This window comes from Podarcis melisellensis, assembly GCF_964234715.1.
Source record: "Podarcis melisellensis genome assembly, chromosome: 2".
NCBI classification, from domain to species: domain Eukaryota; kingdom Metazoa; phylum Chordata; class Lepidosauria; order Squamata; family Lacertidae; genus Podarcis; species Podarcis melisellensis.
In genome coordinates, this window is record NC_138529.1 from 21,752,299 (window position 1) to 21,764,931 (window position 12,633).

The following is a 12,633-nucleotide window of genomic DNA, read 5'->3' on the forward strand; positions in this document are numbered from 1 at the left end:
AATATGCTTATGTAGGACCAAATTTATTCCTAATTCAGAATATAGAATTAGCACATGAACTTTAACTTATTTAGGGCACAACCTGCCAGACATTAGAGCTAGACCAAGCACAGATGTAGATTTATCTATGTAACTAAGACTGCTTTACTCTAAGTTAACGGTGCTGTCACACAGATGTCCTGCTAGTGGTCTTTCAATAAGCTTCTGGTTGGCCACCGTGAGACCATGTTGCTGGCCTTTGGCCAGACCCAACACGACTCTTCTTTTGTTCTTAACGTCAGGATCTCTGTTAGAAGACTTTAAGGCGTTGGGGACAGGTTATTTGAAAGACCATGTTCTCTCACATTGTCTGTCACCTTTGCTCTTCTGCCTTCACAAGCACCACTGACTGGGCCACAGAAGAGGGCCTGATTTGGTGGTGGCATCAAGAACAAGGACATCCCTTCCACTCAAAGTTTGGTCGGCTCCGTGTTTTATAGCAAATACTCCAGACATCCTCATTTTGCCAGGATTTTGGGTTATTCTAACTTTGTACCCTACACTTACAAACGGCTTTCATGTTGCACTGTTTTCTAATTCTTAGTTATGTTTTATTACAATCTCGTTGCAATTTTGTGTGTGTGTGTGTGTGTGTGTATTCAAACCATATGGCGAGCCACCATGGTGACCCTTGTAGTAGAAAAGTGGGATACAACTCTCTAACAATTTTTAATTGGTTTTTAAACAAATACAAACGCAATAACCATTGAACACTTATCCAGCAGTACATCGAAGGGTGCATGTTTTATCCATTGTCTCTAGACATGCAGTTACACATTCAACACTCAAACATAATTACTTAATGTAACAACTCCACTGAGAATGTTGAAAGGCTGGTATAAGAAAGTCTTGATTTTGGTCATTAACATAGTTAAAGAAAGGGGTCCACATTTCCTGGAAGGTGTCTCTCTTTGTTGTGCCTTTAACTGCTCTCCTGTGTCTGGTGAGACACCCAGAAATTGCTATATCCCAGATGTTATTTTTACAAATCTCTTTAAGGAATCTAAATCAGGAGTCAGCAAACTTTTTCGGCAGGGGGCCAGTCCACTGTCCCTCAGACCTTGTGGGGAGCCGGACTATTTTTTTTGGGGGGGGGAGAGAATGAACGAATTCCTATGCCCCACAAATAACCCAGAGATGCATTTTAAATAAAAGCACACATTCTACTCATGTAAAAATATGCTGATTCCCGGACCGTCTGCGGGCCAGATTTAGACGACAATTGGGCTGGATCCAGCCACCGGGCCTTAGTTTGCCTACCCATGATCTAAATAAATACATCATTTTGCTCCGTCGTAAACTACAGAGCCGTATGAAAATTTCTTTGGCTGCCATTTTTTGCAGTGACTAGGCAGTAAGTCCCACTGAATGCAATGGCACATACTTCCAAGTATACATGAACAAGATTGTTTCTTTGGCTCTACCCTTCTGTGTGGTGAGCATATCCTGGATAACAGATCTGTCAATGAAAGGCAGCATATGTGCACTGCACATTCGTGACTGTAATCCAATCACGTGGGAATACACTTACCCATCGGTTCTTTGATAACACCGTAATAATCTGGAGCATCATTGGGATCTACTGGTTCTAGGAATGGCCATGCCATCTTGTGAGCCTGTTAGGAAAAGGAGATATTCAGTTCAAAATTCACTTCATTCATTATTATGAACCCCATTTCAGCCCAAGTCTAGTGGGCTGGATCGACTGTTGGCTGTTCCACAAACAAATGGGCTCCTTCCATTCACTGATGCTACTCAGAACCAGCAGAGGCTCCAGCTAAAGAAGAAGGGGGAGGAGAGATTATCTTTGCTGATTCCCTTTATCCTACACTATCTCACATGCTGTTTCTGAGCAGCTTCTTGGAAGCAAAGGGAGATGCAAGAATCTGCAATAATTGTCTTCCCCTTCCTACAGTGAAGCATCACTAAGCAGAAACCAGGATCCAACTCTGTGTGTCTGAACTGCATGGCATTGGGAAGGGATGTATGAGGAGATATTTATAATTTTGGGCAATTGCTACCAACTAAGTGACCTGCTCTGACTTCAGAGGGAGTTTTATGTCCTCAAGAGTGCTTTTCAATTCCATGCATTTAATGAAATTCCATTGCCAAAAGATGTATTAGAACCGAATTTAAATATACTGGGGGACTAAATTAAAATGAACCAAGTCTGGTCCTTACCTGTAATGACCGTAGCACTCTCTTCAGCCCCTCATAATCTTTATCAGTCAAGGGACTGAGTACTGTCATGGCATCTTCAGTTGACTGACATTGCGGACAGACATACTCATCAATGAGGTCTGCCTCACTTTGCAAAATACCAACGCAACGCCCATGATACCAGTTCTGACACCGGTCACAGCCAATGTAAAATCTGCAAGATCCCAAAAAAACCAGTTAACCTTTTCATGAAAATATTCCACTGGTCAGAAATCTAAACCGAGTAAGAACTTTTGCCTCTCAAATTTGAAATGAAACATGCTATAAATGCTAATCAAGCTACATGTTTACTGAAATAATTGTAACAGCATTCAATTGTGAAGAAAAATTACCAAAAACCACCAGAATGCCTATATTACGCAAATCCAATTGAAAAAACACGTAAACGTAATAGGCCATATAGTAACAATTGCAAAGCTATTTACTCAAAACTACTTTTCAAAAATTAAATACAGCTTCTTATAATACCATTAAAAGAAGAAGTATCTAATTTCTGAAAAGTAGTTTTGAAGAAAAATTACCAGCATCAATAACATTGAATCTCAAGCAATTGAATTATCTACAGACCATAACAACTTGCAAATCTGAAAGAAACAAAAGTGAAGCCAGAAATCATACATTTTGCATTTGCAAACAGAGGTGTTACCAAAAGTAATAGTTTGCCCAACTATTTTTTAATATATCTATGTTCATTTAAAAATGGTAATTCAGAGTCCTGCAACACATTAAAGGGGTACTCATAACAGATTTAATACCACTCAGATACCCGTACCATATTCAGTTTAAACAAAGCATAACTTTAATTGCAGTAAGTTAGGAACTCCTACTAGCTATTGTATTTTGTAGGAAATGTCTTGTAACAAATCAGTAAAATTTGCCTGCTTTAGAATATTAACTTGTTTTATTAGAAATACTGCAAACCCCACTTTTCCTGAAAGTCAAATATTCAGCATTTTGAGCAACATTTCATATTTTTTTTTAAAAAAAGTCACATCACTAGATACAACATATGTGGAACAATATTTCTTTTTTGTTCAAGAAACACATTACCAAACTCAGAGCAGTTTGCTACCTATATATTAAATAAGAGGTTCTTGTCAGAACTCACTGTGACTCATCATAAGGTGTTCTGCAGATACAGTATAATTCCTCACTGCTGCCCTCTTGTGCCCGTTTACACTCATTACAGATGTACACATCCATTTTCTTAGCCTCCTTTTCTGTGATGCCAACACATTCTCCATGATACCAGTTAGTACAAAGATCACAGCCAATATAGAACCTAAAAGTATTTACAATGAAAATGACAATGTAATTGTCATTTCAAATGGCATGGCACTTGCTAACCTGATTCCCTGAAACGTTCTGATTTCATTTTCCTAACTACATCAACCTAGCCTGCCAAAGCTAACCTCTGAAGCTAATGCGGTGGACATAGTTCTTTAGGGCCTGGTTCAATAAACAGTTGTATTTCTTAGAAAAACAAGTTGGTTGATATGCACTGAATTCTGAAATATGCGAATGTCTCAACTGTGAATGCACAAACACAAGGCCAAAGAAAAAGATATTCATTTTCAAAACTGTGCAGCTAAGAAGCCACTTAAATAGAAGCTAATTTTGTAAGATTTGAAAATGTCTATCTCCATTTTAAAAAACAAAGCACAGACACAACTGGAAGTTAACAGGTACACTAAAAAGAGCATGCATACCAGCCATGTGTAAAATACATATTGGTATAACATGACATGAAGGAAAATGGGACAAGTGGATGTAAGTTTTAAAGTTTCTAAGAAACAGCCTGAAATCGGTGGAACTTGACTCTCTAAAACTGAAAGGCTATTCCTTCAATAATGTAAATTCTCAAGACAACACTATGTGACAGATCAAGTATGGTATGGTTAAGGCATGAAGTAAAAAAAACACCACACAATTCTGCAAGTATCTCTTTCGCACTGGCAATTTTGCAAGTCGATATCATTTGACTGCATCTAAACTCAAATGCGACTACCAAAGTTATGGAGGAAAAAGAGCCACGTCTGTGGCATACAGTGTCAAACCACAGTCTGACGCTCCAATTCTTTCCCATTCGTCCTGGTTGGGGGCAAACCATATATCCAAAACTAGGTTGAAGGGGTGGAGAGGTACTGTGTGCCCCGAAACAAGAAGGGAGGGAAGGAAGGAAAATGCAGCCAGTACGGGAAGAAGGAGCGTGTTGATTCTTAAGGGCGATTCTAAGCTCGTTCATGTGCCACCAAAGCTGGTTTGGTGTTACATCTTGAATGAGCTTCTATCTCAAAGCTAATTTGAGTACGCCTTCAAGGCGCCCTCTCCTTGTGCACCATGTTAACATTTTATTAACAAAACATTGCTGCATAGCAATGCTTAGTATATATTCTGTTCCCTATCCGCAGCTCATAAAAAGGTTACCCCCCCCCAAAAAAAATAGCTTGGGATTTATTTACTACGGCTTCAATGCTCTCTTTGTAGCATTGTTGAGGAACTTCATAATAATAATAATAATAATTTTTAATTTATACCCACCCTCCCCAGTCGAAGCCGGGCCCAGAGCGGCTAACAACAGTAAAATAATACAGCATTCTAAAATCAATTCATTCTAAAATCAGTTCAAATCAAATTGATGGCAACCACTGGGCTAGAGTTCTGTGAAGAATTACCAAAGGAGGGAGTCAGGCTGTACCTTGGCCAAAGGCCTGGTGGAACAGCTCTGTCTTGCAGGCCCTGCGGAAAGATGTCAAGTTCCGCAGGGCCCTAGTCTCTTGTGACAGAGTGTTCCACCAGATCAGAGCCACAGCCGAAAAAACCCTGGCTCTGGTTGAGGCCAGCCTAACCTCCCTGTGGCCCGGGACCTCCAAGATGTTTTTGTTTGAAGACCGTAAGGTCCTCCGTGGGACATACCAGGAGAGGCAGTTCTGTAGGTACAAGGGTCCTAGGCTGTATAGGGCTTTAAAGGTTAAAACCAGCACCTTAAACCTGATCCTGTACTCCACCGGGAGCTAGTGCAGCTGGTATAGTACTGGGTGAATGTGATCCCGTGAGGACCCTGTAAGGAGTCTTGCTGCAGCATTCTGCACCCGCTGGAGTTTCTGGGTCAGTCTCAAGGGCAGCCCCACGTAGAGTGAGTTACAATAATCCAGTCATTTTTAAAGCGGTATCTCAGTTCACCACCTTTACTCCTGGCTTGCCTTCCACTGCTGCCACAACAGAACATCTACTGAGCCTAAAGAAACAGTTTTGCTACAGGATGGCCAGACATACACATCACAAGGACTGCTAATACCAATACACTATGGCTTGGATCCAGGCAGCATGAGTGGAACTCTGTTCACACAGTGGGGCTTCTCTACCTTCTCCTCCTCTGAGCACCCCCCCCACTCAATTCTGGATAAGTCCCCTCCCCATCAGGAGCAGCAGAGAGGCAGCAGTAGAAAGAATGCCCCATCACGAGAGCAGAAGTCTGCTCACCCTGCTCTGTATGCAAGCCTATGGCTCCTGGCAGATTTGCTTCTCTTACGTTCTGTCAACCTCTGAGAAGACTGAGAACGTTAAGGCTATGGGCTTGAACTGCAAGAAGCCTCATCCCTACGCTTAGCATAATTCTAGCATAAAAACATATACAGAATGTGGTATGAATTGTCAGCTCTCTTCCATGCAATCACTGAAACTTAATTTTTTTAAAAATTAATCCAAAGTAACAAAACGGCTTGACTAAAATTTTAATAACCTGCAATTCGTATATACCAATGCCGTTGTTCCATTTGTGCAGAAGGATTCTGCTTGAGCAACAAGACACACCACTTCTCTCCCCTGGTGTCCCCTGCACACTCCCAAAACCTGTTCCATAAGGTTGGGAGATGGCTTCTGGAGCAGGTTTTTGGGGCACGAGGAAAGAGAAGAGAAAGGGAAGTCACGTTGCACGAGGAACTCTGTTCACGCAGTGCTGGATCCAACCCTAGCTGATCTACTCACAAACGGAATAAGTTCAGAGTTGGAGTAGAGAATGAAACACCCTTCTAATTGTTTTGAACTGTAAGGGAGAAACTACCTTATTTGTAGAAATGTATTAAAAATGCTGGACCCATAAATTAAAATCTGAGATCTACTCCTAAAACAAGCCCCATTAGAAATAGTGTCAGATACAAAGGATCCGAGTCTGGTGGATCATGCTTAGTCTTAACAAAACAAATGCTTTTTCACACACATGGTGGAATTAATTTCAAATATGCCACCTCAGCCACATGGTTTCACTATGCTGCATTTTACAATACCGTACTTTTCCGTCTATAAGACGCCCCCATGTATAAGAACCCCCTATTTTGAGGGACTCAATTTTAAGAAAATGAGGGGAGATGGCCCAAAGTTGTTGAGCTTCTCCCCCCCCCCCACAGCTGCACACGGGAAACACCCCCTAGATTGTTTCCCGCGCGCAGCGACATTGGGGGAAGTTGCGCGCACGCCGCTTCTCTCCCCCATGCCACTATCCGTATATTGGACAACTCCAGTTTTTTGACACAATTTTTGAGTCAAAAAACCTCATCTAATACATGGAAAAATACAGTAATAAGTTCTAATAAAGAAACATTAGGCTGCATCATGTTGTTGTGCCACTGCCAGCAGTTCTAACTAAACTGATTTGTGAAGCTGTTAACTCTTAAATCGCAGTAAAAGGCTCATTTGCTCATTCTGCTATAAAGCACCTGCAATCATTTCATTCCTTTTGCTCACTGTAGTCCAGAGGAAGGGAAAAAAACCCCCCATATGGCTGAAATTCCAGCCTATGTTAAAATGCAGTACTGCACAAGGGCTTGTTTTTAATTGTGTCCCTTTGCTCCAGCAGATATTTCGATGAACTAAAGCGGGAGAAGTGATTTTTAAATTAATCTCTGCAAATCTCCCCTTTCTTTTGCAGCCCCTGGTACTACTTCCCACATTGTTCTGGAGGGTTCCTCTGCAGTATCTTGGGGAGGCAGCATTCAGGCAGCAGAGGGAAGGAGAAATCAGCAAGACACTCTGTACCCTAAGTTCAAGGAACCGTCTGCTGGACTGAAGAGCCTTTCTTGTGAGCAGAGGGACACAACTGGATAAAGCGGAACAAGACTCTACCTTAATTTGATGATCATTCATAAAGCTTTGCTCTAAAGATGGGAACAAGAAATGTCAGACTGGGGACTTGTGACTCCCACAAATTTAGCACAGCTCCAGCAGCTTAGTAAAAACTCTGAAGTTTGCTTGGCAATGAATACCAGAGATTGGAGCAGGACAAGACACAGAAATGAATGCTTCACTTTGGTAGCATAACCAGAGATGAATTGCCGATTTTGATCTATTTAGTAAAAGTGAATTCTGTGAACAGAGCACAGTTTCACTAAAAGGACCTTTTAGGAGTTAGACTGGTTCTCAAACTCTAATGAGCTACAAGTCAAAGCTATTTCTGTCCATCCCACCCTAATGTTTTCTCCATTACAGTCGTAGCTTGGTTCTCAAAGGTAATCTGTTCCGGAAGTCTGTTTGACTTCTGAAACGTTTGAAAACCAAGGCGTGGCTTCCGATTGGCTGCAGGAGCTTCCTGCACTCAAACAGAAGCTGCGTCGGACGTTCGGCTTCCAAAAAACTTTCGAAAACCGGAACTTTTACTTCCAGGTTTTCGGCATTTGGGAGCCAAAATTTACAAGTACCAAGGGTTTGAGAACCAAGGTATGACTGTACTTGTAGAACTCTCCCTTTCCTTGTTTAGTATTATTATTAATTTGAACATTATTTATATAGAACTGCAGTTTCCATTTTGTTAAGTGTCTTCAGCTTCTAAAATACCAAATCTTAAAAGTCTAAAAAAAGGTATTAAATAATCGAAGAAGAAATAAACACTCAAAAAAATGTACTGCAGCACAGTAACTTGGACTCTATGTAAACTACAGAAGAAATGCTTCTCCCCTGTGCAGAAATACAATCCAGAAATCTCTTTGGGGGATGTCCAGAGCCTGTTGAAGAGAAGAAGACTGGCCTATAATTCCTTTCTTCCAAAGCAGAGGCATAAAGACAAAGGAAAGAATAAAAGCAAAATAAAGGATGTGCAATGTGAGACATCATATAATGGAAACATGCAAATAGATAAAATATGAATCACAAAAACTAATAGACTGGTATTTAGAAATACAATCCTGAGTGCTTACATCTTCAGTACCTTCCCAGTGACCGTATAGACAACTGATATATACATATATACAACCCCATTTCTGGTAATCTCCCACAACTACTAACTAAATGCTAAAACTAAACTAAGTATAACACAAACACCTTTAAGATCCACTACTCACTTAGATTCATCATAAGGCGTCTTGCAGATGCAGTAAAGCTTGGTGTCCTTCTTGGATTCCTTTGAGGTAGTAGATATCATTTTCTTTTTCTTCGATTTAGAAGACGAGGACTCTTTCTCTTCCTCTCGTTTTCTCTTATGGGATGAAACGGGTGTCGTGACCGTGGTTGTCGATGCAACATTGGTACTGTGTGGTGGTGGTGGAGGAGGAGGTGGTGGTGGAGGTGGAGGAGGAGGAGGAGGAGGTGGAGGTGGTGGTGGAGGTACTGCTGCTGCTGCAGCGGCGGCAGCAGCGGCAGCTGCCTGTGCCTTTTCTTTCTCTCTCTTAATTTTTGCCAGGTCTTTCTTTAGCTCTTCCTAAGTGAAATTAAAAGCAAAGAAACAGCAAACATGGACAGTTAATTACAAGGTCAATCTAGATACACGCCATTAAACACACGGAGTTAGTCACTCCTGCTGTGTATGCAAGTTTTTTGCATAGCTGTCAACTTTCAGATTTGAAAATAAGGGACCAGCAGCCTCGAAAATAAGGGATCAGAAGCCTCACCTGTCCTGGGGACAGTCTATGGGATATCTAACAATCCGGGATAGCAGCAGGAAACAGTGCTGGAATAAGGGAATTTCCCACAAAAAAGGGGAAGGTTGACAGCTATGGTTTTTTTGTATGGGTGGTGAAGATTTCGCACAGGGGTTCTGGTCCTGGCCCCCATGAGTGTCGGTGGAGCACATATAAGCGTTCTCCACCCCCTTCTGCCTTCTTCCAGGTCCAAAAAGACCTGCACATCAATTGGATGCGCCTAAAATGGTCGCCACCTGTACTATGATGCTGTGAGTTGCCCTGTGTAGAATTTATTGGACCACAGCATTTGTGGACTTGTGCATTTCCATAATGTTGTTTAATGGGTGTTTATACTCTGTAAACGGGTTAGAAGTCTGTTCTGGCATTAAAAGGTAAATTAATTAATGATTAGGGGGATGCCAAAGCTCTGTCAAGAAATCCGAAATCAGTTTGCTACCGATGAAGAGAACAAGGCACACAGGAAATGTAAATTGTAAGAAATAAGCAGAATCTAGTTTTATGAGATGCAAACCAACAGGAAAACATTTAAATGGAATTAGCTTAATGTAGTATCCGTGCCTAATTTATCAATACACTAACATTTCCTTACAAATAAATAGCTCTGCATAGGCATATTCATGTGTATAACTTTATATCAACTTAGCCTTTGCTTTGGAGGCCTACGGAAGCAAATCTCACCAAAACCCAAAGGAAAGGTTTAAGACTATGATGAGCTATACCTAGAAATGTGAATGATTAGCCCTTTGCTGATTGCTATCGCTAATCTTCAGTAAACATACAAATTTATTTTTGCTATAACTACTAAAAAAGTAAGAAAACACCCATATGATGTGTTTTTAAGAATCTGACTTGGGGACTAATAAGCAGTTCTACGAGGCAAAATTTATAAATGTATGTGAAACTTAATCCAAGATGACCAAAGGAGTCACAAATTACTCTGCAAGTAGGTGGAACATTTACCTTTACCTAAATTTCGTTGTGTTTTGCGGTAAGACAGCATGGAATTCCCACAGTGTTAAATCTGTCTGGAACGGACCAATTAAGATTTCAACTAACAGGGGTTCTAGATCATCAGTCAAGAGTGAAGGCCAATGGAATATAATTGGGAGAGAAAGTGCTAAAATGTGGCAAAATGCACTGAGACAGAATGCACTTAAGTTAAAATGCATATATTGAGTGGGAATATCCATGAGTACAAAAAGTCTAGCTCTGAACTTTCTCTTACATAGTCAAATAAATAAGCCCAACAATTCATTAAGGAGAAAAATTCATTTTACCTGCACTTCAATTTGTAAGTCTTTGTCCAGAAGTGCCCTTTTCTTTAGTATTTCAGCTTTAAGTTGTTCCTTATGTTTGAAGAGCAGAGCCGAGAGTTTAGTTGCATTCTGTTTACTGCGCTTTTGTTCCACACTCTCTTCTCGCTTTCGTTTCTTAGCAGCCTGTTTTTCTTCTTTGTCTATCTTATCCAGAATATACTTCATAACTTGGTTGCACACTATCATTCTGGAGAAGAAATAGAAAAAATACTATTATGAAGAGACTAATAAGGGGGCGAGGGAGGACCACAAAGATTGCATTTGGTAATCAAATACAAATAAGATTTTTTTTATTTTTAAAATAATGGCTAAAGCTGAAGAGCATTTTTAGGGAGAAGAAAAAAATATCAATCAGAAACCAAATCTTTTTATGGTACCAGAGCCTCTAGATTAGATGTTAGTACACATTATGTGAAGCTACAAGGCGTACAAACAGGCTCCCCAACTCTCTAAATAATATTCTGTATTCACATCTTCTCTTCCTTTTCCACCATTCAAATTTTGTAGAATAGTAAAAATACCAGCAGACATGGGACAATGTCAGGTCATATTGTAAACATGCAGAAAAAACATGGAGCGGTTTATGTAAAGGGATGCTTATAAAAACATACTGTTATCCAATTTTGTAGCATTGTGCATTTTGTGGTTTCTGTGTAGGATCAGAGGTTGGAAGAAGTTACTTAAAAGAGATCACAATATTGAGTAGTATGGTCGCAGCAGGAGATAGAGACCCCCTGGCTTCTTCTCTGCCTCTTGTCCCCCCCCCTCCAGTCTCCAATTCTGGACTGCTCTCCACAGACTCTTCCTGCTCACTAAACCCTGTCACCTCTTCACCTTCCAACACCTTCTCTCCCCAGTCTGCTTCCTTTTCTCCCTCTGACCACTCATTGTCACCCCACCACCAATCCCCTGGCTCCAGATCTTCTCCCTTGCGGGTTCCCCGGCTGTTGACTCCCGCCACTTCTCTGCACCCAGCCAGTTCATGACACAATGGCGCAAACAAACATGAGCAATCATTTCTATGAGTAAGTTGGTAGTAAACGTTTGAATCAACACATATTCTTCTACACCGGAAACTACGGAAAGGCACCATACGCCTTGCTTAATGTCTGTCCATCTGCCTTACCGCTGATTCTCTTCCCGTTCAGCAGGGGTCAACGTCTTTTTCTGTTTTAGGTGCTCGATCACAGCGTTGTGCTTCATTACCACCTTCAAGAAAAAGGGGGGGGATCAAAACCTTTGATGGCAAAAAGCGACAAAATGAAACACACTTTTAAAGCTGCAGGTAATTTTAAACCTGAGTGTCACAGAGATTAAACCCAAGGCCAGTAAAGCAAAAGCGACCTTGATTTGCTCAGCAGCTGCCTGTGCAATTCTGGTGAAGGGAAATAGGGGCCCTTGACTCCTTCTAAAGCTGAGGAAGAAGCAGATCAGGAGGGGTGGGGTGGGATATTAGCTGCAGAGGAAGATTTGATGGAGAAGTACGTGAGCTAAGAGTGAAGCATTCTCCGAGTTTCAATTAAAGAGGACTACAAAATGCTTTTGAAGGTCTCCTTCAATTTTGTACAGAAGCCTTTAAAGTATTTTAGATGTATGGCACTATAGCGGGGATAGCCAACATGTTGCCCTCCAGATGTTGTTGGACGCCAGCTTCCATCGGCACCAGGCAGAATGACCAATGGTGAAGGATGATGGGAGTTGAAGTTTAACAAGTGGGAGGACGGGGATGTTACTTACTCTAAAACTATAGTATGGCAACAGAATTGACTGTGCATGAATTTTCTTCCCCCGATCCATCACTAGTAGTTTACAACACCAGGCTGCTATCATGCCAAGTCTTCTCTTCTACAGAAAAAATGTAGTGCGGAAATAGCGTGGAAGACTGAGCAATCAGATCCAAGTCTCTTCTCCCCTGAACTGAAGACGCCCTGGCAGCAAACTCTGATGTAGTAAATCATGACCCAGATGCCACCAAGTACTTAAAAAACCCCCCACCAATATTAGATACAGAACATCTGTTACACTTACAAAAACGGACATGCAATATAGTTTAATAAGGAAAGACCCCTAAGATTTAAACCAAATGCACAGGCCAAAGGATTCACATGCATATAGCTTGACGGCCAAGAACAGGAGTGATAATGTCT

The 12,633-nt window shown here is 41.1% G+C and overlaps 2 protein-coding genes across 12 annotated transcripts in view; one reads left to right on the forward strand and one right to left on the reverse strand.

Annotated features, from left to right (window-relative positions):
* LOC309363460 (UPF0450 protein C17orf58 homolog) overlaps positions 1-8,582 on the forward strand; it is a 31,761-nt gene extending 23,179 nt beyond the window's left edge. The window contains exon 6 of the mRNA XM_081899810.1: positions 7,187-8,582. Coding sequence (XP_081755936.1) covers positions 7,187-7,298 — 112 coding nt within the window. The 3' untranslated portion in view covers positions 7,299-8,582. The remainder of the gene's footprint in view (positions 1-7,186) is intronic.
* Positions 1-12,633, reverse strand: part of BPTF (bromodomain PHD finger transcription factor) — a 64,832-nt gene that overhangs the window by 4,892 nt on the left and 47,307 nt on the right. For 9 of the 11 annotated variants that reach the window (XM_081899477.1, XM_081899474.1, XM_081899471.1 and 6 more), the window contains 6 exons: positions 11,613-11,695; positions 10,448-10,673; positions 8,592-8,947; positions 3,368-3,541; positions 2,221-2,413; positions 1,571-1,655 (listed from right to left, as the gene is read on the reverse strand). In XM_081899477.1, the coding sequence (XP_081755603.1) occupies positions 1,571-1,655; positions 2,221-2,413; positions 3,368-3,541; positions 8,592-8,947; positions 10,448-10,673; positions 11,613-11,695 (1,117 nt within the window). The remainder of the gene's footprint in view (positions 1-1,570; positions 1,656-2,220; positions 2,414-3,367; positions 3,542-8,591; positions 8,948-10,447; positions 10,674-11,612; positions 11,696-12,633) is intronic. The other 2 variants (XM_081899469.1, XM_081899476.1) reach the window with 1 other exon arrangement.